At 45.2% G+C, this 27,825-nt stretch overlaps 1 protein-coding gene and 1 long non-coding RNA gene across 5 annotated transcripts in view; one reads left to right on the top strand and one right to left on the bottom strand.

The window, feature by feature from the left end:
• Positions 1-27,825, bottom strand: part of Xkr6 (X-linked Kx blood group related 6) — a 239,177-nt gene continuing 211,352 nt past the window's right edge. For 3 of the 4 annotated variants that reach the window (XM_006518881.4, XM_017315977.2, XM_006518880.4), the window contains exon 3: positions 1-26,881. In XM_006518881.4, coding sequence (XP_006518944.1) covers positions 25,917-26,881 — 965 coding nt within the window. In that variant the 3' untranslated portion in view covers positions 1-25,916. The remainder of the gene's footprint in view (positions 26,882-27,825) is intronic. The other variant, NM_173393.2, reaches the window with a different exon arrangement.
• Positions 19,706-27,825, top strand: part of Gm41175 — a 22,282-nt gene continuing 14,162 nt past the window's right edge. Inside the window, exon 1 of the long non-coding RNA XR_874706.3 lies at positions 19,706-19,774. This is a non-coding gene — a long non-coding RNA (predicted gene, 41175). The remainder of the gene's footprint in view (positions 19,775-27,825) is intronic.

The following is a 27,825-nucleotide window of genomic DNA, read 5'->3' as shown; positions in this document are numbered from 1 at the left end:
GGCATTGGTAATTAATGTAGTGACAATGATACACACTGAGTTCAGAACACTTAATAAAGTACTGTAGCAGAGATCTAGGAATTGGCCATGACAATAGGAAAGAACAGTGGCAAAGAAGGAATCGGTAGCAAACAGTTTGGGCCCAAAAGGCTACTGGGGGACTGGCCTATGGCTTCTGAGTTCACAGGGAGCTTTTGAAAGTTGGCTGAATAATGCAAGGCCTCACTGTCTAGCTGATCCTCAGAATATTCTTCTCCCTTATTCTAAGTAACCATAACCCTATCATAGAATATAGATTTACATGACCTCTGTAAGTCCCTACAGCTCAGGACAGAGGCCTATGGTCTCTGGATGTGAATGCATGATGGTCAAGAATGACAGTTAACAAGGCATAGTGACAGTCTCATTTCTCCTGGAGGTGAGGGAATGGAGAGGCTCATTCTTCCAGCTTGGGATCAATATTAGCACAATTTGGGTACAAGCAACCATCCCCTATCTTGGAGAAGCTAGTTCAGAGAAAGTTCATGTTATCACTCTCCACTCTCTTTGTCTTTTTTCTTGGTTGAGACATTTTTTCCTAAGTGAGTATCATCTTGGAGAAGGGCTCTTTGGGCCCTTGCAGTTCCTCTATAAATGGTCTACAGAGACAAGCACTGGCACTCAGTACTGGGGACTTTCATGGAATAGAGCAGGGAAGAAGATGGAGTACATCATGTTCATTTCCTCATCAATGTTCATAATTCCAAAATCAGGAGGTACTGAGAACCATGAGGAACGCTCACCAGTAAGGGGAGGCATAGAGCTCGTGAAAACCATGACACTACCTCTGTTTTAGAAACTCGGTGGTGTCAGACCATCTTCCTGTCCTTTGAACCCAGAGAGCACCACTTTTGCTCAATCTCTTTGAACTGGATTTCCTCCCAACAGACTGTGCATAACTTGGGGATGAGTCTAGTCAAGTGCTTGGGATGTCTGTCGGGCATTAGTGAGTGAGTAGCAAGACTGAGTTGAAAGTAGACTGTGTTAACTGGTCAGAGATTTAGGAATCTGGTGGAGCCCTTATCCTAAGGAAAACAAAGCTCTTCCTTTAGCCTCATAAGAAATAGTTGTTGGTTCTGATAGGAGGTCTGAGACAAAGACAGCTGTGCCTGAAGCAAAGCAAGAGCCCAGCCCTTCAGACCCGCAGAAGCTGCTCAGTTTCTGTTTAGCAGTGTGGGTTCTCCCAAAACAATGGTGTCACTCAATGTTCTGACCCCTTCCTTCTCTGCTGAGTGGGGGTGATCCTTAAAAACTGGCCTCCTGGGAGAGGTCTAAAAAGAAACTGGTCAATGAAGTAGGTACTTATAGATTCTGTGTTGGCATTCTATCAGGAGAAAAATCTTTGTGAGGGAAATAGGTTTGTTGCCATCTGTCAGGCCCAAATAAATGTTATTCAACCTCTTCTCTTGGCCATTTCAGCATTTCATCAGTAAAGCCGTTGTGGCTGTTGCAGGAGTGTTTATCTGGGGAATGAACCTTTACAGTTCCTTTAGGCAACAGAAGGAAACAGAAGGCAAAGAACCCATTGATCAAGAAGGGGGTGTGTGATCAGAGGTGAGGTGGGAAAGATGAGGGGGTTTTGCCCAAGACAGCTAATCATGTGCTATGGTTTTCTCTCTTATTAATTGAGGGAATCAGGGAAGGGTATTCAACCACCCACATTTTATTTTCCTCTGTAAAATAAAGCTGTGGTGTATTCCATTAGGTACTAAGGTTAATCTGAAGACAAGAGTTTGTGTCCACTAAATAAAATAGGCACTCACTTAGCAAACCAAAAGGAAGCAAAATCCCAGTCAGCATGAATGAGATATAAGTGGGGACACTTTGCCCACACACTCTGCAGAGGACAACATGGGCATGAGGTATGATGTTTGTGGGGGTGAGCAAGGGTTTAATGCCACTTAGTAGGTACAAAGTGAGGTGGATGCTCAACTTTAATCTCCTGAAGCCCAGGACTTAAAACACTCATATGAAGTTGCAATCCATCATTTCTGGATGGATGCTAGGCTGACAGGGATGGGTTCTTATCTGCTGAAAAGACCCTGGATTGTGGATTGGTAACAATTGTTATTGTAGGAAGATTAAGGAGAGAATAACCATAAGAAGCAAGACTAAGGGAAATGGAGGAAGTTTGATGGCTGTTGCTCTAGTTCAAGTGCTAGAAGTGCCACCCTCTGCATCTCACAGGCTATGCTCAGGCCAAGGTCAATCCTCAAGGCTAGGCTACACTTGGAATTGGCAATCCCAGTTCTGGGAAGAAAGCTGCACCTGGTGCATGCTGGAGATCAGAATGCATTCTCATCAGGAAGAAAGGAATCTTAAGTAAACACATAATACCTGACCTCGGTCATAGTCAACCCTAGTGGCCCATCTCCATGCATCCTAAAACCCTTCAAAATCTGATCTAATGGTATAAGCTATCTGTTCAGTTTCTGTTTAGCAAAGTCTTTGCATATACTTCTGCTTGGAAACACCATCTTTTTACGGATGCCCACTCCACTGTACACTTCTCTTGTGCTCTGTTTCCTGTGGTATGATAGGGTTTGCGTGCAACTCTTACCCCTTCTATTAAATGCCTTATAATATGTTTTACGTGTTGATTCCTTATGATTCTAGCTCTGTGCTTGGTATGGAAAATACTCCTAGTGGTCAATTGGCTGAATTTTCAATGGGAATATTGTTTTGGCAGGGAAGTTCTTTGAGGTAAAATAGATTAATTGTCTGACAAGCAGCCCTTGGAAGGAAGGTCAGAGTATTGCAGACACACTCATATATAAATATATTTATCAGTATATTTTCCCTCCAAATCAACACCAGTGTGTTCTACACTCAGTATACATGTTCTCTGCATTTCAACTCATGGACAGACCATTATACCATAAAAAGAGAAACAGCCAGGGACAAGCAGAGTGTAACGTAGCCATGGTTGTTTCCAATGCTAGCCCAGCATTGTTAAAGAACAAAACAAACCTCCTTCAAATATAAGTCCAAATGTCAACCATTGATATACACCAAACAATTCCTTATGATCATCAGAAAAAGAGAGAGAAACAACCTAATATGAAATTGATCAAAGGTGTTTTCACTTCCTTGTAACATCGTATGCATTTATAGGGAGATCGCCATTTGCCCCCATTAGACTACCTTTCCCCCTAGCTCCTCAGAGCTGGAGGATAGTAGGACAGGTCTAGAGTTTGGCAGAAGTGTCATTTAAAGGATACTTTCCCCTAATTTTGAAACCTTTCTTCATAAGGAAGCAAAGAGGTCACTGCATGGACAAAACTGGCTTTTCTGTTCATAAGTCTCACCCATGTCTTCCCCTTGGTTGACTATTAGCATCACCCAAGCCTATTGGATCTTCCTCTAAAAAGACAACAACAACAACAACAACAACAACAACAACAGAAAACCCCGCAAAAAACATTCTGAACCTTGTGCTCTTGGCTACGAAGACTTCTGCTGTATCTACCAAATGGAGGAAGGACAGCTCCAATGGTGGCTGTGGCCTAGAACCTGCATGGAAAGAAAAGGGAGACTGGTATTCAAGCTCTAGAAGGTTCTCCCGGAATGGAAGCTTAAGCATGGAAAAACTTGGAGAACAGAGCACATGTACAGGTGATTTGGCATGAGCAGGCATTTCTGCTTTCTCTTGGTATTGGGTGAAATGAAGGGCAAGAGGCAGAGACAAGGAGTTCCAGTTTCCTCCTTGGACTATACTGTAGCTATGGAACCAAAAGGGTAAGTTATAATGGGAATTGTGCTTTCTAGTGCTGAAGGAAGGAAGGAAGGAAGGAAGGAAGGAAGGAAGGAAGGAAGGAAGGAAGGAAGGAAGGCAGGCAGGCAGGCAGGCAGGCAGGCAGGCAGGAGGAAAGAAGGGAAGGGGGAAGGAACAGGAAAAATTTTTAAGCAAACACTTTCAATTATTTAATTATTTCCAATGAAATCTTATAATTATAGAAAGCTCAGTGAGGTGGGAAATCCCTAGGAATCAAAATTCAACTTTGGAAGTGCATGGCTATTGTACTCGTGTGTGTGTGTGTGTGTGTGTGTGTGTGTGTGTGTGTGTGTGTGTGTGTATCATATACTCCCACTCACTTAGTTACACATACACACACACATATAAATATATTTATCATTATGTTTTCCCTCCAAATCAACACCAATGTGTTCCACCTTCAGTATACACATTCTCTGCATTTTAACTCATGGACAGACCATTATACCATAAAAAGAGAAAAAGCCAGGGACAAGCAGAGTGTAATATTGTAGCCATGGTTGTTTCCAATGCTAGCCCAGCATTGTTAAAGAACAAAACAAACCTCCTTCAAATACAAGTTGAAATGTCAACCATTGATATACACCAAGCAATTCCTTATGATCATTAGAAGAAAAAAGACAACCTAATATGAAATTGAATCAAAGGTGTTTTCATTTCCTTGTAGCTTTGTATGCATTTATAGGGAGATCGCCATTTGTCCCCATTAGACTATCTTTCCCCCTAGCTCCTCAGAGCTGGGGAATAGTAGGACAGCTCTAGAGTTCAGCAGAAGTATCATTTATAAGGATATTTTCCCCTAATTTTGAAACCTTTCTTCATCCCATTTCAAGAACATTTAATTACTTTGAAAAAAGACATACATAGTTTTTGGCCCAAAACACAGGAAAAACAACGATTGTTGAAGCATACAAATTATACAGGGCTTGCAACATGGATGTGCTTAGTGAAATGAAGGTTATTTTGTCCAAACACATGGATAAACAGGATAAGTTGAAGACAGTCCACCTTCTAGTCAGGATCTCACGAACCTGTCTCATTATCCACCTGGACTCTCCAGGGAACCATGAGTTCTTAGGTGCCTCCGGCTTGTGCACTGTGAACACCATTCCAAATGGTTCCAAAGCACCATTCCTCTTAATACATTGGTATGGAAGAGAGTTCCAGAAGGTTTAGAGAAGAAGTGGAGGCTGGGTACATCAGTTCACCTCCAAGTAGTACAACATGATATCAACCTAGAGAAAATAGCAATCAATGTCAACAAGGAAAGTAGCTGTGTCAGACCACACAGCCAGGCAGTCATCGTAGACTGTCCTCCATGCCGCAAAGTTGAGATTACAAAAGATAATTATATTGGATACAAATAAACAGAAAAGGTTTCAACCACAAAACAAAACCAAAGACAAACCAATTTGTCCTTTTCCCCCCTATGCACAAACCTTTAGTTCTAAACCCAAAGAGCAAAGGTGTCAAGATCAATCCTGCTCTCTAGAAGATTCGGTCTGCAGAGACTTTCCATTTGGTCACTTGCATCCACAGAAATAAAGCACCTTTGAAACCAAGAGTTGTTCAAGAATCCTAGTGTCTTATTCAATGTGTCAAAAAAAGTACAGTGAAAATAAATAGAATAACTTATCAAATGGCCAACATAACAATATTGACTCTAGTGAATAGGCAAAAGGGCTCCCAAGGACAGTTCACAACCAAGAGGACAAGAAAAGGCTATGACATTTCATGAATATTCTGTGTTATAGCTTTGAACTTTATTGCAAAGCAAAAATATATATTTTATATATATATATTTTTATCTACATTTCACCTCTGACATTGTACACAACACGGAAGCACAGAAAACCAAAAGAATCATAATGAGGTAGATACAGAACACTTACAGATGGAGGCGACTAAAGATTGTAAATTTGGCTTAATACTGTGGCCACCAATGTCAGCCATTTCACCAGGCCAGCAGCAGCCTAATGATCTCTGACTCTAAAGTAAGTCCCAGTAAGAACATCTGCTTCAAGATGAAAAAAAAAACAAAAACAAAAACAAAAACATTTCTTTTTTTTAAAGTCAGAGTAGCAAATGTGTTCAATTGCAAACCCTGGTAAAATTAAGGGGGGGGAGGGTTTTCCTTTGTCGTCGTTGTTATTTTGCTTTTGTGCTCTCTATGCTTACCCTGGAAGGAGTTTTCGCTTATCTAATCAGGAGTAACCTGTCCCATAGGGTTATTCTCTGCCTTCTTACCACATGGGACCTGGGGTGGGGGGGGCAGTCCCAGGAGCTCCCCAGTTAGGGCCAGTGGTGAACATGTCATGGGGTTTTAATTCCCTGAAGCATCTTTCACAGTGGTAGCTCCTAAGAAGAGGACTGCTGGCCTTTGGGACCTTCATACACTAACTGTAACAAACCCAGCTCCTTTCTGGGATCAGCTGCTCTCAGAAGCAAGAGGTGCCTGCCAGTTAGCATCCCAAGGTGACCCTTTCCCCTTATCATTTCAATGACTAAGCCTTCCAATGGGGAAGCTAATGGGCCAGAAGACCACCTTCAGCCTTGACTATATGCATGCTCTGTCACTGTCTGGAGTGGTAGTGACTACGACAGAGACCAGTTCCTGTGACCTTCTGTCCTGAAATGATAGGAACAAGGACAGAAGGAAGGAGCAGGAGAGGAGGACTCAGGGCTAGGTGAACCATGAAAACAGCTCACCAGCAAAGGTCAGCTCAGACACAAGCATATGGCAAAAAAAACAAAACAAAACAAACAAACAACAACAAAAAAAAAAAAACAGCTGGTCATGTTGTATGTGACCAGAAAGCTCTACAGACTTAGAACAAAAGGTGCAGAGGGACTGGAGCTCCCATCTAACTATGGGGCTCACACTGAACCAGACTTCAGTGGATGGTTTAATACATGAGCTATATCATACATGTCTCCACTTGTGACTAGATCCTGCTTTGGATGACATTTGCTCTATTGAGAAATACTGGAGACAGCTAAAGGCCAGGACAGGCTTGGGCCAGAGGGAAGGCTGAGAGGTCCTGATGGAATGCCTAGATTCTTTGTGTGTGTGTGTGTGGGGGAGCAATGGAAAAGGGATGGAAGGAAACCTTATGTGTTCAGGGAGGACCTTGGGGGGGGGGTTGAGGGTGAGAGGCCAGAAGTTAATTGGTTTGTCCCTCATGTTTGTGCTTCATTGACCTGGGGATTGAAAGCACCCCAGGAGACCCTCTTTTTCTCTCTGAAGCTAAGTACACTCCCTAGTCCATGGACAGCATAGTCCAGGTTGAGCTGTGTGTTTAGGAAATGCAACAAGAGGATTGGTTTGAGGCATAAGGGAAGACCTCAAGGTTCTCAAAGCTTTGGAGGTGATATGAATATTAATCTATGTCCAGGTGGCTCCCAGGGCTCTTCTTGCCCTTCTGGGCCTATATCAGGGAAGGCCGAGCTTTGAACTTTGATCATCAAACATCAGGATAGGTAAGAGAAGAACTAAAAATCAATTCACCTGTAAATAGAAGCCACTGTGAGGCCAGACAATTTCTCCAGCCTGGCTATGGGTGTGGGGCTTTCTGTCAGATCACTTCATTTTCAGAGAATATGGCCAGGAGAGTTTGGGATTTCCATTGTTGTCTTCAGGAGTTCCTGGACCAGGCAAGACCAAGGGTATATCCAAGGGTCCCAAATACTGGATCTCTGTCCCCTGGGGACGCAAAGCAAGGAAAATAGCTGGGACTATAGTAGGCAACATTGGGACAGTTCTGAAGGAAGACTATCTGATTTCATGGTATCCTATGTGGAACAAAGGAAAGGGTGACTTTTGCCTTTGAAGACCTGTGACAGAGGTCATGAACAAAACTGAGATGACAGTGTCTCCTTGACACTCTGAGATCCTACCATGTCCCGTTCAGTGATACTCAGCTCTGTGCATGGGATGGAAGGGCTTTCACGATGGACAACCTTTCAGATTAGTGCAGAGTTGGGACTGTGTGTCCAAACAAGTACACTGAGTCATAGTGCTACCAGGCAGTGGTCTGGGAGAGCTGTGGTTGCAAACATACAGTGGCAGGGACTGAGACGGTCAGCAGGGTATATCTGTCTTATCTTCCCCACCTTCAAACCCCTCTCAGGTACCCCACATGCCCACTTCTCTGGCTCCCTTTCTGCTCCCCGTGCTACCCTCCATCGCTGTTTCCTGCCTCCAGTGGTGGAGGCTGTGATTCTCACTTAAGTTGGTTCCATCTTGTCATGATGCCTTCCCTTCCCTGGTTTAGCTTTGGAGCATGATTGGCCTTCCTAGGTCTGAACACATCAGTTCATTATATGAGACTCTCCAGCACTGTACTGCTCATCCTGCTGTCTAGTGTTACCTGGTTGCATGGTTCATAGAGGCTGCAGCCCCACCTCTGCTTCTTAGAGACAGGAAAACAGAAGCTCCTGGGAGGCAAGTAACCTGCCTAGAAATGTCAGGACAGGAGAAGACATGGCTCCAGCCCTATGCTCATCCCCACCTCAGGTTGACACCTTCTCAGATTCCTGCCTGGGGCCCTCCTGCTGTGTTTGTTGGATGGAAACAAAATGGCAGATTTCTTGGTATCCATCTCACTCTCTACCAGGCTATGTGAGCCACTTAATCATTGTGAGCTTTGACAAGAAAAAAAATGATACGGGAAGAGCCTGAAAATGAGTGAACACTTGAGGCAGACCAGAATCTACTGTGTAGTCCCTCAGCTGTACCTCTGACTGACCATAGAACCCTGTTCAAGGCATTATGGGTCTCTGTTTCATGGCCTGTAACATGGAGTGAGATTTCTAGCCTTGTAAGATTTTGGTGGACCAAGCTAGGTGAGGGAGCAGCATCAGTCTCTTGCTTTGCTTGCTCTTAGTCAAGTCAGCATCCCTGACCTTGTAAAAGTATCCTGCTACGATTGGCTAACACTGCCCCATGGTCCTGATGGGGATTACTCTGACAGCATGATTCCTGGTGCTACGGGGAACTTGAGAGCTTGGCTGTCCCCTGATTGTCTTCCTTCCCTTGATAAGTCATCCTGGGAACACTCTGGGCTTCACACGCTTCCCCAGCCTCGACATTCTTGGCATGTACACGAGTGCACTGTCTCAAGTGGCACCTAGTGGTAGGCACTTCTACCATAGGGCAGCCCACAAACTACAGAAAGGCATGCCCATTCTGACAGGCGCTTCCTCAGCCAGGGTATAGTCATGAACAGTTGATACCCACAGACACAGTCCCTGAGAATCACTGCCATCACAGACCTCAAAGGCAGGAATATGTGTCCCTTCCCAGAGTTAGGAGTTGACTCAGCCATCATACTTTTCCCTCTGGCTTCTCTTCATTTTGCCCCAAACCTGCATTTCTTGGAAGACCTGGAAACATTGTATCTGAATGGCCATATCTGGGCCTGAACATGGATAGCATAGGTCCAGAGAGAAAGGGGTCTAAACCTTGCAGATGGATTAGATTCTGGCATGGATTTCTGGGAGGGGTGTTTATATAGGTGGGCGGCCTCAAAGTCTCCAGAAAACAATGTCCAAAGAGATACTGAAGAAGAAAGAAAGAGTAAGAAGTTCCTGGGATATGTCTCAAGCATCTCTTGATAACTAAGAGAATAGGGAGATTGCGGGGGGAGGGGGCAGGAGGAATGCTAAAGACTATGCTACTCTCATGCAAGCAATGATCTCCTTCTTTATCTCAAGGAATTCCATCTATGTTCCCATCAGTTAGAGCGAGGGAGCAGCTTGTGCTACAGCAGTTAGGCAGTGTCTGAATTTGTCTGTTAAAAACTGTCTTGGATGGCTCAGCCACCTTGTGCAAGATTTGTAAACCACGAACAAAAATCAGACTTGTGCATTCTCAGCCTAAATAAGGGAGGAGCTGCCTTCTGCCTGCAGGGCTTTCCCTGCCTAGGTTGTGCTTTATAGAACCCGGGGATTCTCTTCTTCCTTATAACTACGTCTCAAGACCTTGTGAAGCTGTGTTAGTTCACTTGAATTAGCCTCACAGACATTGTCAATGAGCTGGAAGCTAGCATACTTAGAATATCACTCCACCACACAGCACACACTGAAAGGCTGACTTCCTGAGCATTTATGCTTTCAGGCCCTTGAAGAGTCCCCTTGTACTTATATTAGCTTCAACGGGAAAACAGAGGCAAGTTGATGTCCATGTTGGCAGGGGATGGGGACAGAAAAGTGAGGTTTGTCAGTGGGTATGCAGTGACATCTATCTGGGAAAGATGAAACTGGCCAAAAGCTGAGGTGGAAGGTTCGACTTGGCCCTCTGGGGACAGGTTACTCCATATAGATGGCCACAAATAAAGAAAGGGAAACATCCAACAGGTCAGATCCTCCCCAGAGCACACCAGCTCCAAGCTATGGTCTGTGTCAGGATCAGGTTGGTAGGGCTACAGTAATAGCTCCTGGTGCACACTACCCGCCACCCTGCCCTCAGCCACAGAGATCACAGGCTCATTGCTCCACTTAAGCCAAATTTTTTTTTCTTGAATTAAGTCAATACATCCCCAAAACCATGAAAAGTAGAGTCTCTAAAGGAAATTAAACATTTCGAACCAAAGAGGATGAAAACAAACTGTAAACACAGAAACACAAAGTGCACATCAGATCGCGTACAGAACCAAACAGGATTAGTACATCGAATCATTTCAAATGAAAGCAAAGAAAACTTTTTGTTGTGGTTGTTAGCTCTTAAATTCAGGCAAAGAATCACTGTAGCATGCTCACCTTGAACCAGAGATTGGTCATTGTGGTTCTTGGATAAAGAGAAAAAAAAAAAAAAACCAATCTGTGAGGGATATGGAAAACAGCTTGGAATCTGAGGTGAAGGGGGTGGAGGGAAACTGGAAGATTGCATAGCTGTGAGACAGTGGCTTCTCACCAAGGCGAGCGAGTACATCATCTGAGAAATAGCATCTGATAGATTGATTTGATTTTCTGTTCATTTCTGTTTGCAGTATTTTGTTCTCTGTCCATCAGACACATCATACACAGAAACGCATATACAGTACACACACACACACACACACACACACACACACCAGCACTAAAGACCAAAACCACACAAGCCAACCCCAACCTTTGAAAGACCCATTGCTGCCTGTTCCAGCAAAGTTTGGATTCACCAGTACACCGTGCCTGAATCCCCACACTACTTCTTACACAAAGTTAGATCTCAGATTTTTGCTTACAGTAGCAGTTAAAAGAGAGGATTGGGGACGAGGCATGAAGAAAAGCACCAGAAATGGTTTGATTCTCTTACTGATCTCTCTGTGGCAATGCCCCACATTTTGGTTAGGGGAGAGTCACTACTTTTTAAGAAATGAGAGAGGAAAAAAAAACTGCCTTTTTTTTTAAGCTTTCTTGAGGTAAATGTTATGTGTGAACACCTTAGGCAGTCATCAATACAAATAGAGAATGAACAACAGCCAAATGTAATATCCATGTGCAGAACATGAGAAAGCATATTCACATCTTTCTTTATGTCTCTCTCCTGTCATTCAGCCTGCCTTCTATAAGGTATGGAACAGAAAAGAAGATGGAGGATTTCCTGTTTCACATTCAGCACCTGTCATCCATCCCTCAGCAGACTCTCTTCCACACACATGTACCCAACGTCACAAACCAAGGGAAAACTGAAAATAGAGTTTAGAATACTATACACATTTCCACTCTTGCTATATGCCTTCAGCATATATAGACATATATGCACACACATGTGTATACATATATGGTAGTTTACATTAATATAGGAAACAACAAAGGTCTTTTAGTTATGGTTTATGCAAAGTCTCTGCATCTTCTTTGTGTTTTCTGTTCCCTCTCCATTTTTGGATAAACAACCAGCTATAACAATCTATTATAAGGCCTCACAGAGAGAATTCTGCATGTTTTTTTCTCTAAGAACCAAAGTGTATAAAATGAGGTTTGATTCTAGCACCTTAAACAGCATTAATGATGTTCCCTTGTAACGGCCTAGAGACTCTCCATCAGTTACACACCATCCATAGGTATTCCTGGAGGGAGGAGATGAAACCGTGATGGTAGCTGCAGAGAGGGAGCGAACCAAGCCTCAGGGTGAAAGTCTCAATGACATACACACAGAATCTCAAAGTCAGGTCAAGCTGCTGTCTCCAAATTCAATTTATTGACTGTGCCCCTAACAGCCAATTCAATGAATAGTCTTCCCCGTGAGGTATGGAAATAGTATGGGAACCATTTTAGATGGGGAAACTGAGTCTGAGAGACCTAAGAAGGTTACAGAGGAGACTGTCTGGAGTCTAGACACAAATTAAGAATGCCTGACCTCTCACCTCTTATTCCCAAAACCATCCTTTGTCAACTTTGATTGGTGAGTTGAGATTTTTTCTTTTTTTCTTTTTCTTTTTTGGAAAAGCAGCTTCTGGCCATGAGCAAGGAAGCAAAATGAACAAAGAATTTTTTTTTTTAATATCAGCACCAAAGGAAGTTTAAAAGAAGCTGCCTTGTGCTCCTTTATCAAGTGTTCTGTGTCACGGAGACAGCAACTTTCACAAAGGAAGAGAGCTCATCTCAGGGACAGGAGGACAGGTAGCTCCTCTCACCTGTCAGCGTCCATCCCCAAGATCATTACTCTGCAGAGAGCCAGAAGGTCTAGTGGAGCATTAGAGTCTTGTAGAGGAATGATCAACCCCCACCAAAGCTGCATCAGAACCTCAAGTACATAATTATAGAACCACAGTGGTACATCTCTATCCATGTTGACTGACACGTGTATACGCTCACGTCTCTGACTACACTGACACACAAGACTATAGAGAAGTCCTGGTACTGTTGTTTGCTGCAAGTGGCCACCTTGAGTGGAGTTACATGACGGAAAAGCACCACAAGAAAAGGCACCACGGGTTTCAAGAAGTTAAATCTTGTGTTGTTACGGCTCTGATCTCACCATGGTGGGGCACAGACAGGTTGTTCAAATTTAGCAAGGACCTTAAAGCCTCTGAGTCAAAAGATCTCATCCCATGGACATCATCCAATCCCAGCTCGCCGAGAGAGAGGCGCCAGGAGCCTGACAGCCTGACATCATCCTTTCCAGTGACTAATAGAAAAGAAAAACATTTCTGATCACTGAAATTTTAAAAGGGAAATCCTCAGACACTGGAAGCGAACCCCTGTTTAAAGGGGGGAGCATGCAAATCTATGTGTCATGGTTACTTGGTTTTAATTAATTAAGAAGGAAGGGAGGGAGGGAGGGAAGGAGAAGGAGTGGGGAAGGCCTATTACATCCACATCCAGTTAGCCACAAATAGCACCAAATGGAGATTGCCAAAGATGTATAGACGTCCACACGTGTCTACATAACTGAGGACCATGCATATTGACTTAGAATCCACATTACTCCATCCTGAGAGTCTGGTTAAGAAAATAGACATCACTGGCCATCTGGAACAGCAAGGATTCTATAGGCCACTGGAAACTCAGGAAGGTGTTGCTGAATGGACACAGTGACCTTTTAATTTCCCTTAGTGTACTTGCTGGCCCTGTAAACCCCTTCTGTTTCTGACTGCAGGTGGAAGTAACACTCCTGGTTGGCACGAGTACTTCCATTGTGACTGGAGAGTGGATGCAGGGGCACAGTACAGAGCCCTCACTGATGGCTGTCTTTGCCTGGCTCTAAGTCTGTGTTAGAATAGAAGAGTCCACTGGCCATGCTGGTGGGTCCCACAGGCTACAAGTCTTTTTTTTTTTCTCTACTATCTAAGCCCATGGTGATAGCTAGAGAGACCTGGGACCAATCTCTGCCCAGGGACCTCTCAGCTGGCTGGTGACATTGGGAGTATGGCATGGCAGTCCATCCCTGCAGCTCACTGATGTAACTGTGGTTTTTGATTTTCCTTCTGCTTCCTCCAGCTGCACGTTTAGCCTTCATGGTTTGCAAATTCTAGTGCTTAGCTGAGCCTCAAGTGGCAATTTCATTTCTGTAGGTGGTAAGTAAGTGGTGGCTGCTGCTTTCTGTGTTACCAGCTGTATATCCAAACCCATCTTGGGGCACAAGCAGCAAGGGACAAACAAGAGCCTTCTACAGAAAGGTCCTCCATTTACAAGGAAAATCTCCAATAGCCTCCTGGATGGAGAAAAAAAAGTCACCTGCTCACTCTTCACCTGAGACTCCTCCCACATCATTTGCTTCCATTATAGCCATGGCACTGGAAGTCTGTCTGTCTGCCATGTGTGACATGATCTCTGTTCCCTTTTCTCTTCCCTGGGGTTTCTAGAACGTCTTTCTGGATGGGAACTAACCTCAAGCTTTTCCCCTTGCCTTTCCTCTGCCTATGGCCCCAAGTACTCCTGATTATGACAATGGGTGTCTGAAAGCTCATATCTGCACTGTCTCTGCTGTTGCTACTGCTCCTGGCCACTGGAGGTAGCAGCAAGAAAGAAGAATCCAACTTTGTCATCATCACTGTATCTCCTAGGTGACACTGGGTGAAAAGTGGAATCCACCAGAACTGAGGGGCTGTAGGCCAGGGCACTGTGATGGAAACCAGTGACAGGCTCAGCTAGGAAGCTGCCTCCTCTAAGTCTTTCTTCATCTCCAAGATCATGTGCTCCCTCCCGTGGAATGGGCTAGATTCTGCCCACACTTCTGTGTACTTGTTAGATTCTACTCTGCTCTACAGGATGTTCAGTTTCTGAGTCAGGTGTCTTGAGTATTTTAAAATAGAAACAAACCTTTTTGGAAGGAAGAAAATTGATAAGTAGGAAGGCTAATAATTGGCCAAAGGTCACAGAGCTCACATTTAATGATTTCCCACTGGGGGTCTGCATGCTGGCCTATGGTGACAAGTTGAAATTCATTTCCAGCCTGTAGGTCTGGATTATCATTTGAGATCTTCCCTTCCTCTCTGCTTTAACTACATGGCAGGCCTGGGCTGTGTTTGGCGTGTATTAACATCGACAAAAAATGGCTTCTCTAGTCTTCCTCCAAAGGGGGTACATCAATTGCATAATGCACACCCCTGGTGTGCTTCTCCCCATTCCTTCTCAAGGTAAACACTAGCAATACGTGTGCACTATCCATGTGACCGAAGGACACATGGATCCTACCGCTAAGCCCTTCCTGATGCCCAGGCCAAGCTGCTTCTAAGCCATGCATATTTCATTGAAATGTGGGCTAGAAACTGACTCCTTTCCACTGTCTCAGGTGCTGAGTTTGGTTGTCAGAGATGGCTATGAAGCTGAATGTTTAGAAAGTTCAGCTGACTGGCTCTGCTTAGTGGAGATCATGGTTAGTGTTGGCAGAGTCAAGGGTGAGGGAGGCATGTGCTGAGCTTGGGGTGCCACAGTCCACTCACATCCTCTCTTGGGGAAGAACTGACCATGGCCATCAGGGAGAGGAAAGAACAGGGGAGAGGAAGGAAGCCCTGTGGGCATAAGGGGTGTTTGTGCCACTGGCCTCATATAATCAGGAATGATGGTCCAAGGCACCAGTGGAAGCTTGGAAATGCTGTTCTAGGTCTTCACCTTTCATGGACAGGAGACGCCTGCTCATTGGTCTGTAGGGTAAACCCTTGGAATCTAAAGATTAATTACAACTTTGCTCCACTGAAATCCGAGAGAATGACTATAACCCATTTCTCAAACCACCAGTGCCCATAGTGGACATAAGGTCAGTGAGGCAGGACACTCTGAGGATAGCCCTTCAGGAAAATTAAAAATGGTATACACTCAAGTCTCTAAACTACCCGAGGAGTTTGACTTCTTTAGCTCTGTAAAGAGCCAGCTAGCAGCACACAGGCCGTTATTGGGTTGACATAAGAACCTCCAAAAGGAAAGCTTGCACAAATATAAGAAAATGAGCCCAGCTTGCCACCATTCTGAGGGAAGTGGATTCTAGTCTTCTGGTGTGTGTGTGTCGGGGGGTGGGGGTGAGTTCCAAAGGCTCAAGAGAATCCAGAGCATCAGAGTGAGTGAGGCAGGGGGCCTGTACCAGAACTTGCTATCGGGAAGACGCCGAGCCAGAAAATACTGGAACTTGCGGGAGAGGGTCAGATACATATTTGCTTTGAACAAAATACCACGGCAACAACCTGATGATACCAAGAGATGACAGAAAGAGCTTAGTGGGGTCATCTCCTGTTTCTCCCTCTCTGTCTCTCTATTTTTCCCTCCCTTCCATTCTTCCCATTCCTTCCTGCCCACTCCTCTCCCTCCCTCTTTTCTTCCTTCTCTCCTTCGTTTTCTTAATATATTAATTTCTGTAGCACATCTATCATTATCAAGGAAGAGTAGGAGAGCGTCTCCTGCTGCCTCTCAGGGGCTGAACTCCATCTTTCCTTACACCCCATGGAGCAGCCTTTCTATAATACTTACAGAAAAGCGGTGTTCTTTTGTTTTTCTAGAAAATAGCCTGTGGATGTGGAGAAATAACAGAAATATTACTCATAATTGGGGTTGGCCACAACAAAAGTCCTACTGATGTTTCCAGGGCCTAAAGATGGACTGACTACACCTGGATGTAATAAGTCCCATGTCAACCTGGGGTTATAAAGACAGCAATGGCGAGGGAAAGGAAGAGAGATAGCTGGAAGGAGGCATACATAAGGACCGGCAGCACAGGTCTTTTGGAATCAACAATAGGGGGTGAGAAGTGCTTGTCCACACCAGGAAAGGACAGTGAAGCAGCTGGAAGTTCAGAAGGCTCAACACTGGAGCCACCCTGCCATGGGCTCTGGATTGTGAGCACAAGGACATGCCCTCTAGAACCCCTCACTTCCTAAGGAAACCCACTCCAGACCTCTGTGGTCCTCCTTCAAGACAAATAGCCTCCCCTTTCTCTTTGTCACTTCTCCTTTCTCAAAGGAAAAACCAGCAGTTCTTTCCTTTCTTCAAAGACTGGGGTCACAGGACAATTTTCAAATAATAGATGATTTCACTTTGGTTCTAAAACAAAGAGGATGTTCCTACTGGGTTCTGAGGAGACTCTCATGGCAAGAGAGTTTCTGGGGACTCAGGGACACCCCCGTGCAGACATTGGGAGTTCCAAAGCTAACAGGCCAGGGAGTGTTTCTAGAAGGCCTGGATTTGTGGCTGGAACCTCTACTTGCTCATCTCAGAAGCTGTGGGTTCTCTGCAGAAGTCAGTGAACCTGTGGCACAGTGCTCCCTGAACAACTTGAGATGTGCTATTCATTGAAGACACATTTAGTCCATATCATGTGCTGGGAAGGGAAGAGCTCAACACACATGGGAAAGCAAATGAGAAATTTAAACAGGCTTTGTTTTACGCAAGATTTGAACATCTTCCCCCACCACCAGAATGCAAAAGCAAACAAGACAGTCAGACATTGTGTTTTCAGGCAAATATCCTCATCTTTGGAAGCCAAGACTTTCCAGCAAACAGAGTACCAGACTTTCCAAGGAAACAAACAAGCTAAAAAGTACCAAGCTATTCCAGGACAGCCACAGGGACTCTCTGGATCTAAAGAGAGAAGAGAGCTGCCACCACACTGAGTCCGGGAGGAATACTTGCAACAACAGAACCAAAGTCATAAGCACTGTCCCAGGGCGCGTGAACTCCCACCTGCCTTCATTTCTCCACAAAGGGAGGAAAGAGCTTCTCAGGAACGCATTCTCTGACAGAGGCCGGGGCATGGAAAGGCCACCTTTCAACTCTAGAAGTAGAGTGGCCTTCCCGGGAGCAGATGATAATATAGCCCCACACTGAGACAGCTCCGTAATCCTATTCTCTGTTATCGTTGTAAAATATACTTAAATGAGAGGGATGAGGATTTAGCCTGTGATCCCTTTTCCTGCATCTGTCATGGCACTTCGTATCCAGTCAGTGCTCAATTAGTGCTGAAAAGGCATTAAGTAGAAAGAAAACTTGGTAATTATAACACTGTTATCCTCAAAGTGTTTTACCAGACCTTAAACTGCTTTACCCTCACAACACCCCTGTGAGGTAGGTAAGCAATATTCTCATGGCACAGAAAGAGAAATTGGCTCCAGAGTGACTCGGCTTGGGTACATTTCCAAAAGGGCAGTCTTGCAATTCCCAATGACGCAAATCTGTCTGTCCATGAGAAAGCACCATGCTTTGATTTAAATGCTTTCTCTGACCCTTTTGTTAAAACAAAGAGAATGCTTCAAGATGTCACTCTGTAAAATCAATTTCTTGCGTTCGAAAAGAATACACTCTGCTGTTTCTGCCCCAGGGAATTGGAAGCACTGACCAGCTGGACACAGATTCCTTCAGCACACTTCCGGAATCCTGCCTCATCCTTATCTCTTGCCTACCATTCATCCACTGAGGCTCTCCGTGGCTCCAAGCGTCCATCTTCTGAATCCCTGTTTACAAATGCTGCAGGATCCTTTCATGAATCAGAATGAGCACAGATGAGGGCAGAGGCGCAGCTGGGGGGTCTCTGTATTCCTTCCTTTCAGTTGCCATCTGAAAAACCTTGTGGGAACAGATAAGGCCAGCAGGGTTGGCCTCACTACACACACGTAGACACAAACTCAAAGGAGCTATTACTGACTTTGAGAGTGTGGCCAGCTGGTCCTTTGCATCGAATAGCATTAACCTCACAGACCAGAGTCAGAGCAGGTGCGAAGAGAGTCAGCCCAGAGCTCCATGGTCAAGGGCAGAAGAATTTGGCAGCAGCACCCAAGACCTGCTCTTGAGAGCACTCTGTTCCTCTGGGGAAGTCTCACAAAGCAACATTTCTTTCTTTTTGTAACTTTTGGTGAGAATTTCTATACCAGAATAGATCTAGCCCAGGACTAGGTTGACTGATCCACGGGCACTTGGACTTCCATACTTCTCTTTTTGCAAGAAGGTTCACAGAACAAGTTTAGAATTGGTATCATGGCTGCACCCCTGAGTGCTAATGTCCTCCATGCTCCCACCTGCTCTCACTCTGGGTTAGGTCCCAAGAAGAGTGACATTCTTAGGATTGGTCTGTTTTCTTGTTCCAAGTGTATCTTGGTATTTGAAATGATAACAGTCAAACCATAGTTTAAAAGGGAGGTGGGGGTCAGGGAGAGGAAAAGAAATTGAACTTAAGTTTTTCAATTCAAATTGTGAGGAGGAAAATAACCCAATTTGGTAAAATAGAAAGAAAAGAAGAGAAGAGAAAAGGAAAGGAAAGAAAGGAAAAGAAAAGAAAAGAAAAGAAAAGAAAAGAAAAGAAAAGAAAGGAAAAGAAAGGAAAAGAAAGGAAAACCAATTGCATGTCACTCCCTGGTCCCACATATCTCTGAAGCTTTGCCTGCAGGCTCTGCGCAGAGCACACCAGGGAGTGGTGAAGGACCCGTGACGGGCATGAGCATCTGTAGCTGACAATATAGGTGTTGAAAAAGTACATGCGGGGCTCTCTGTACTCTGCGTGAGTCCTGGGGATGATGAGTCCATTTGAGAAGAGAAGCCTCGAGGATTTGAGCAAAGGCAAGAGACCCTTCCCAAGAGCTCTGGCCACCTCCCACACCATCCCAGAGTCACTTTGCCAATCCCATCTGATGTCTGTCAGACATGCTGTGACTAGCCATTTCCAGAAGCACATTCCCCTGTATTTTATCTGGTCATTCAGGAAAAACTAACATCAAGGGACTTAAGAAGTGACAGATGCCCAGCAGGTGCCAGGTGGCCAGATGTCCCTGGTCGGATGCTACTATACTGAGTTAACGGTGCTGTGGCACATGTGAGCATCCAAGGCTCTATCTCCGTCGACATGTCCTCCCTGCTCACTCCCTGGGCTCCTGGGTGTCAAGTGTATCTGCAATCTCCTCCTTTTCCATACTTCTAGTTCCCGAGAAACAGGGTCACCCTTATTCCTATGAGACTCCTTCAGTACAGGCAACGGACTGAATCACTGGAGCACCTCTGAGCAGGATGGAAAGCAGCCGTGATCTGCCCACTTTACTGATGGAGAAACCAAGGCACCAAGAGGTGAGTTATTCATAATCACAGTGGAGCCCTGCATCAGCCTGTGGCCCTTCCTGGTCTTTCTGGCTTTAGGCAGAGCACCTAGGAAGTGTGAAGGTAAAACAGGCCTCCAAGCCTGAGGACCCCAGGTCTACATTGAGGATGGATTAGAGTCAGATGTCCAACTGCTCATCTGTATCCATAGTGACAAATGGCCAAAGGTTACAGAGAGATAGGTGCTTTCCCAGTCACCAAGAGGGAAGTCATATCTATCTTCCCTCCTTGATTTGAGGGTGATGTTCTAGAAGCCATCCTCCCTGAAGGCAGGAACAGAGATTGCTGACTGACTTTAGTTTGAGGAGGGGGCTAGGGATTCTTGCTGGAGACCAGCCAGGGCAGCATCTCCTACCTGGACATACACATTTTCTCCATGCAGCAGGGGCATCCCAGGGCAAGTGTCTCTAGGTCCTTGCCTGCTCCTGCTCCTATTCTTAGCCCTTGACACAGGTGCTGGCCTGAAGAAGGGGAATCTCCTGCAGAGACAGTCTGTCTGCTGCTCTCTGGAGCCATCATTAATAGCACTCATGACCTTTGGCTCTAGAACACTCCTGCTGTGTCCTGCCAGTTACCACAAAGAAAGGTACAGAGAGAAAGAAGTAGATGATGCCTGGGAGTTGAGTAAAGCGGAAAGACCCATGTGGGCAGGGGAGAAAGCTGGGACTAGGTCAGGTTCATATCTTTTGATATTTAGCCAGGAACAACAGATGCAGCTTTTGGAGTGAGAAACCTAAACCCAGCCAAGGATGGGGAGGGTGAGGCAAACTTTGTCACATCTTCCTTTTCCTCGGGGAAAGGCTTAGCGAAAACCTGTAAGAAAATGGACTTGCCTTTTACAGCATTATACATTTCAAAGTTGAGACAGGCACATACTGACTTAGGATGCTCTTAAGAGTGGAAAGGCTGTTGCCTGCCTTTGGGTAACCACATTCCAGAGGCTGGGCTATAGATGAGAAAGGAAGTCTACCCAAACTATCACAGGGCTCAGTTTGAGAAAAAGAGTGAGGGTTAAGGACATACTTGAACCTAGAGGAGGCTCCCATAATATCTATCTCATGTCCAACTGGACCTTGATGAATGGAGCAAAGACTGAGTTTAGCTTGTTTCCTGCAGGAGGCTATGTTGTGTCTCAAAAAGAGGGGAGCCCAGGAGTCATTATGTGTTTGAGACCACAATGCTCAGAGCCACTCTCTGGCATGCTGGGCAGTACCTGAGGGGTTGACTCCTCAGAGTCCTCTCTTTCTCCTGTGTATTGTCTTTCCCATGATTCCCTGGGGCATGCTCAGATTTCCCTGGCAGTTTCCTAAGCAACTCTAGAAGTGCCACTTGGATCCATGGAATTACACTGACTTCTCTTCCCTTTACATGTTAAATCTGTATGCCATGCTCCCAGCCAAATCTGGTGGAGTTATTTTAGTATTTGCCAATTACTGAGCAAATGGATGCAAGATGACTATCCACAGACTACCTGACCTGAGACTTAGCACAGCAGGGGTGTTGGAATCTTAAATACACTCCAGCTTCATTCTCCTCTAGACTCCTTCTATACACCAGGGGCCCAAACCTGCACACAGAAGCTCTGTTTTAAGGTAATGGGTAGAGAAAAAATTTCTCAGGTCTAGAAGCATCCAAGGCTTGAGGATCATGAGAGACCCATGTAGCGAGGCACAGAATAGACAAGGGGAAAAGCAATCATGAGTTCTTTCTCAGGCACGAGGAAATGTAAAGGGAGCTCAGATGCATTGAGGAAGGGGCACCTGACCTTCCCAGAGCTTCTCAGAAGGAGACTCACATCTAGGTGGTGACAGCAGATCAGGCTGGAGGAAGAATAGAGAAAGTTACATAACTTGGTGCTTTTAAAAATACCATATGTCCCTCTAAAAATTGGGTCTAAAACCTGTAGCATGAAAGGCCATATGACCAGGACAGTTGTCCTTGGAACCAGACAGGATCTGCCCTCTTTTAGGCACCATGAGGTCCTAGGGGACCACTGCTATTGAGAGGCCACAGGGACCACAAAGAATTGGGTGATTCTGTATCTGCGGAGTAGGATACAGAGGTCCTCCAAGCTATGGGGAGATGTGTCTTCCCTTGATTAGGACAGTTAGGAAAGATGGAGTCCACTGTCTCCTGGCCCCCAGTCTACCTGGGCTTTGTGTATTCCTCCTAACATCCCTGGTTCCAAATACAGGACAAGACTGATATTAAAGAGCAGGCAAACACTTTGTTTGAGATATCAGAAACTTTAGGGGCAAATGAAGTCCACAGGAGCAGATTTGATGGATTTAGATCCTCTTAACCTCACCTATCAATATCCTTAAAAGACCTGAAGATTCCCAAGGCAGATCCACCCAGTATGTGGAGGGGGACAGCTTTTAGAAACAATACCAACAAAACTAATCTCTTTGCACCGATAGGACTACATTTCTTAGAATACTAGAGCCGATCATTCTGTGGGTTTAGGGGAGTGAAATATGAGAGTCTATAGGCATATTGTATGATGGGGGACAGTATGAAAAGAAAGAACAAGGTACCAACAGTTTTATCTATCAAAACTAAATATCACGAGTTGGTATTTGCTATCAAGAGGTCCAGGAAAAGAAATAGGTGCAGAGATTTCTGTTGCAAGCACTGTAGGTTACAGCTGGGGAAAGCTTAGATGAGTCTTATTAACTCATGGAACAAAAGGTCATCAGGCACCCAGACACATGCCCAAGTGAAAGAAGATTGCCAGGGGGTGATGACACTATGCCTCAGTGCAGTGGTTCTGCTGTGGCATGCCCAGGTCATTTGGGAGGAAGACACTGAGAATGTGTGAAGTTCTTTAGTGACACTTGAATCACCAATGGCCTCTGAAGGGGAAGAATAGAAGACCTCATGTGAAGGAATGCTTAAGAACAATGGAGTCTGGAGATGGGGCTCTCTACAAGATGAGGGTGATGCTGCCAGAGGAAACAGATCTAGTCTCTCTACAACCTTCCTTCCTCCTGCCCTGGCTCTGCTGTTTGGCTCTCTTCTTCCTTTTTCTTGTCTCTCTGGTCTTCCCTGATACTGCCCATAGATTTCCAAGTGCATTATAGGGAAAGGTAAGGCATGATGGAGGAGCTCAGGAGAAGGACAGAAATGCTACTAAGGAAGAAAGGGGGCCTAAACCCACCAAGGCTGAAGCAAAGGACTGGTAAGACATCCACTGCTGCACTTCCTCCTTCACCGTCCATGGCTCGGGCCTCCATAAGCTGGAAGCTGTTTTTCCCACTCTGGATGTTCTCAGCCAACACCCACGGATTCTAAGCTTTGTATAAACATGAACACATGCACTTGTACGTGCTTGCCAAAGACACAGTGGTCACAACAGAGGTGGCAGACTAAAACCAATGGTGGGGTCAAAGAGCAAGAGATAAAATGGAAAGGTGTCTAAAAGTAGACATCCAAGAGGAGCGTCAGAGGTCCAGAGGGGACATGTGGCACTGAACAGCTTCAAGGAAGCTATTCACTGGCACATAGAGTTCCAGACCTGAGACAGACAGACGCTGGGACCAAAGCTAGCCAAAGGGATGCCCTGCCACCCCACAAATGGACTCACCTTGCCCAGCCTGAGCAGAGGATTGGGTGGAGCCCCAGCAGGTGCATGTGACAGGCCACATAGGGAGCTCCCTTAGTTCATCATCGTGGCACACAGCTCCAGGCTGTCCCTCTCACCCCCGTCCTGTCACTGCCAGGCAGGCAGCCCGCCCAACTGCTCTTCACCTCAGCCCAAGTGTGCTCTGTGGTGTCCTGCTTCCCAGAACAGGGGCCAGGTAGGACCTCCCAAGACCCCATCTAAGGGAGGTCCTACAAAGTTGTGGCAACACATGAGATAAGGCGGTGGAACAAAGGAGGGTTTCACAACTAATATAATGTTGTAAAGATTTAAGAAAAGAAAAAGAAGATTTAGGTAAACCATGAAAGGGTGACAAGGAGGGACTTGATTCTGTTTTTTTTAATAGTTATTTAAAATAAAATTTAAAAATCCCTCAAACATAAACAAAAAAAATTTTCTCAGTTTTTGAACTTCTCTTAAGAATAGCTCAGTGTGAGGTCTCGCACCCTGAACAGTTAATCCAGAATTAAAAACCAATTGCAACCACAGACAACAAAGACTAACAGTATGTACTTAAAAATACTGTGTATGTATATATATAGATATATATATATTTACACATATATATCTTTTGTGGAGATATTTTTCTTTTTATGATTAAATTTCTTTTCTTTTTTCTTTTTCTTTTTTCTTTTTTTCTTTTTTTCTTTTTTTTCTTTTTCTTTTTTTTTTTTTTTTTGTGCCCAAGTAGAGATAGAATGGTATCGAAATAATACCCTAAAACAGAAATACTGTTTAAAGGAACAGTACCTTCCAAACATAAATTAAAAATTTTACAAATGGTCAAGCATACTTGTGACACCTCCAGAAATCCACCTTGGTATAAACAGTGAGAAAATAAACCATTAACTCTGACCCTCACCAAAGCCACAGGGCCTGGATGATCAGCCTCTGCTGCTGGGATGGGGACTTGCTCTCCAGGGAGATGGCCACACACAGATGCCACCTACCCCACCTTCCCATCCAGCCTTCTCCCCCCCCCCCCACTTCCACAGCATGTACCTCACTTCAGTTCTGTGTATTTCTGGCAAGACCTTGCAGCAGGTGTACACACACACACATACACACACGCACTCGAGTGCACACACACACACACACACACACACACACACTGTCCACTCACCCCAAATGCACCAGGCTGAATGAGTCTCAGCCAACCACATTGACAGAAGCACCAGTCTGTGAAATGGGTCGGTTAAGATGGTTTGACTTTTTTTTTATGTAGATAGATATTATAGTGTTCCTCTTTATGTTATTTTTTTAAAGCACAGATGAAAAATGAAAAATTCTTTCCAGATCAATTTAAGGCTTCCCACCAAATGAAAAGAGAAGAGGCCTTACGCACTGTCACGCATGACACACACAAACACACGCACACACACACCCTTCTCAGCCTTAAAATGACGGAAGAGATCATTGTAGTATTGTGCCTTTAAATTGATGTCGTCCCTTTTGCTACCACGCTGAGTTTGATCATTGCTGATTCTCTTTGATGGCGTTTATGAACATCTCCTTTGATCTGCTTTTAGAATCTATCAAATTGGGTGTTTGGGAGTTTAATTCTCGTTTGTGTTTTGGTTTGGTTTTTTGCACGGGAAATTAATGCAACTGTTGCTAGGCAAATGTTAAAATGGCACATAGTCAGCCTTCAAGGAGCTTTTTGGCCAGTGGAGATCCAAGTAGCCCTTTAGCTTCTAGAAGGCTCTGCAAAATGGGGAGGGGGCAGGAGAAACCAAATAGAGAGAGAGCTTCTATGCCTTCATTTTTGGTCAATTTGTTTGTTTGCTCGTTTGCTTGTTTTTCAATACAAATCATTTGATAGGAAAGTTTGTTTGGGTATGGTATCTGTTTGCTGTTTTCGTTTATTTGCTTTGTCAGTAGATTTTGTTTCATTTGATTATTTAATTTTTTTTCCCTCTCCTGGTACAAAAGTCACCAGAGAGTTTTCTGTGAGGAAACATGACAGTACCTAAAGAAACTCAGCACCTAAGGGCGTAAGGCAGTTGAAGGTTTTTGTTTGTTTTGTTTTGCTTTGCTTTGTTCTCTCAATCAGCACCAATCCCATAAATGATCTACACTTGGTGTAAAGTATAAAACTTTTGTTTGTTTGTTTGTTTGTTTGTTTTGGAGAGGAGATTAGCTCTTCCTTCTCCATCCTAGGAACTGCAGTGTGGGATTATTTCATTTTTTTTCAATACTGTTTCTTATGTGTAAAAAACAAAAGAAAGGTTTTCTTTCTGTTTTTACTTACAAAACATAGAGAATATCTTTGTATACATATAGTGACTGGAAAGAAAGCTTATCTGAAGGGGATGTGACTTATTGATCTTTTTTGTAGTGTTGGTGTTGTTGGTGTGGCGGTGGTGGTGGTGGTTCTGTGTATTGGGGGAAGGGAGGGTTATATTTCTTGCAGGCGGCGTTGACCGCAACCAAACTTAAGGTCCCCTTCTCAATCTGGGTCAAGGTGTTCTAGAGTGAAGACTCATACTGCAGCAGCTCATAGAGCAGAGGCCCATCTCGGTAGCGAATGCCCACTGCGGTGGGGGTGACGTACTGCAGGATGTTAATAGTCCTCCGCAGCCTCCTGTCTACAAAGTGCGCATCCCAGGCCGGGTATCGCTTTCTTGGCATGTCAATCTTAATCAGGGGCCCTTCTGGGTGGTAAGGACGCCCTGACGGGGTAGAGGGCCCCATGGGTCTCACTTGGAATACCGGCAGGCAAGTATCAGCCGTGAGGTCCTCCTGCTGTTCCGTCACGGCTCTGGTGGGCGTGACCTGGGTCCCCCGGTACCCAGGGGTCTGAGGTGCCATAGGCTCAACATCAGGGGGCAAAGGGATGCCCCAGAGCAGCTCGGCACAACAGGAGCTGGCAAAGACCTTAGCCCGCGGCCCCATGGGATGCAACACGCCATAGTATAAGAGCATGAGCGTAATCCCAGCCACAAAGCTAACGAAGACACAACACAGTGCTGGCACGGCATAGGAGTCAGTGCTCTCCGGATTTCTGTAAAAATACCAAAGGAACGTCAAGGCAGCATTCTCGGTCAAGACTATCGTATAGTATGCGAACATTCGGTATCGAGTCCGCCCTTCCTTGACGTTAAACCAGCAGAAAATGTACACGATCCCTACCACCATGTTGAAGAGGATCTCCTCCCACTTGGACATGCAGAAGTCTGTCCCACCATGGATGATCCAGAAGGCCATGGCGCACCAGTGCACCACCACGAAGATCCCGAAATACAGCTGGAAGATGGAAGCAAAGAGGGCGAAAGAGATAACTCGGGATGAGATGGTGAAGAGGCGCCAGAAGAGGTGGATGAGGGCCCCTCTGTAACTCATGCTCTTCTTGTCGTCCCTGGAGTCCCGCAGCAGCTTGTGATAGGAAGCTAGCACCCAAGCCAGGGACATCAGGGAAGTCACAGAGGAGACACCTGCCAAAAAGACACAAACCCACACAGTTAAAACCTTGGATATCTACTGTGGGTGCAGCGGGACTGCTGGCTGAGGAGATGCCCCCACATGCCGCAATCTAAGGAGGGAGAGACAAATATACATCAGGCACTGAACGGGAATCCCAGCTGCTTCCCATACTTGACCTGTTCCGTGCACCTGCTTTCTCAGCAGCCCTTGGCCAAGTCCTCTGCAGACTTCCCTTGCTGGGTTGTGCTCCCTGCTCTGGTCTTCCTCACAGGTTAGCAGCTAACTACCTCCTGCTTTGGGAGTACTCCTTCTCTCAGGTTTGGTTCCCCTCTGGGCCTCTGTGATTTATCCCTAGCAAACCATCCAACACTCAAAGATTCTGAGAGCTTGGATGCCTCTGACCCTTGGAAGCACTCAAGTTTCTCTAAAGCAATTTTCTTTCAAACGCTGCTGAGTTGATGTTTTGTAAGCAAATCAGATGGAATGGTAGCGATAGCTGTTGGCTGTGGTCATTGCTGCATCCACCCACAAACAAGTCATCACCCACCAAGCACAGTTGTACAGCATCCTCTCACACAGGATCCTACCCTGCATCCCCAAATTCCTCATGCATAGCCTAAGTTAGCATCCAGTGCCCCCTTGTGTGGTCCTTCCTAAAATTCAGAACTAAATGCAACTGGAGGACTGGCTGTCATCTTCTTGATGGCCTTCTTAACAAACTGTATGTTCTCACAAGCATGACTCTATTTCTGTCATCCAAGCTAAAATCAGTGCTATGCCACATATTAGCATTAAGGTCAGATCCAGACACTCAAGGTTCTAAGAAAGATAGGTTAGACCCTCCATTTGGGTCCCTGCACACCACCCCACAACAATCCAAACTTCAAGGAAGAACCAAAGTCCTTCTGCTTTCTGGTCCCAGGATTCTGATCCTGCCCATCCCACAAGTCTCCCT

Source organism: Mus musculus, chromosome 14, assembly GCF_000001635.26.
Source record: "Mus musculus strain C57BL/6J chromosome 14, GRCm38.p6 C57BL/6J".
NCBI classification, from domain to species: Eukaryota; Metazoa; Chordata; class Mammalia; order Rodentia; family Muridae; genus Mus; species Mus musculus.
Note: the sequence above shows the minus strand (reverse complement) of the source record. Positions and strands in the feature narration are given on the sequence as shown.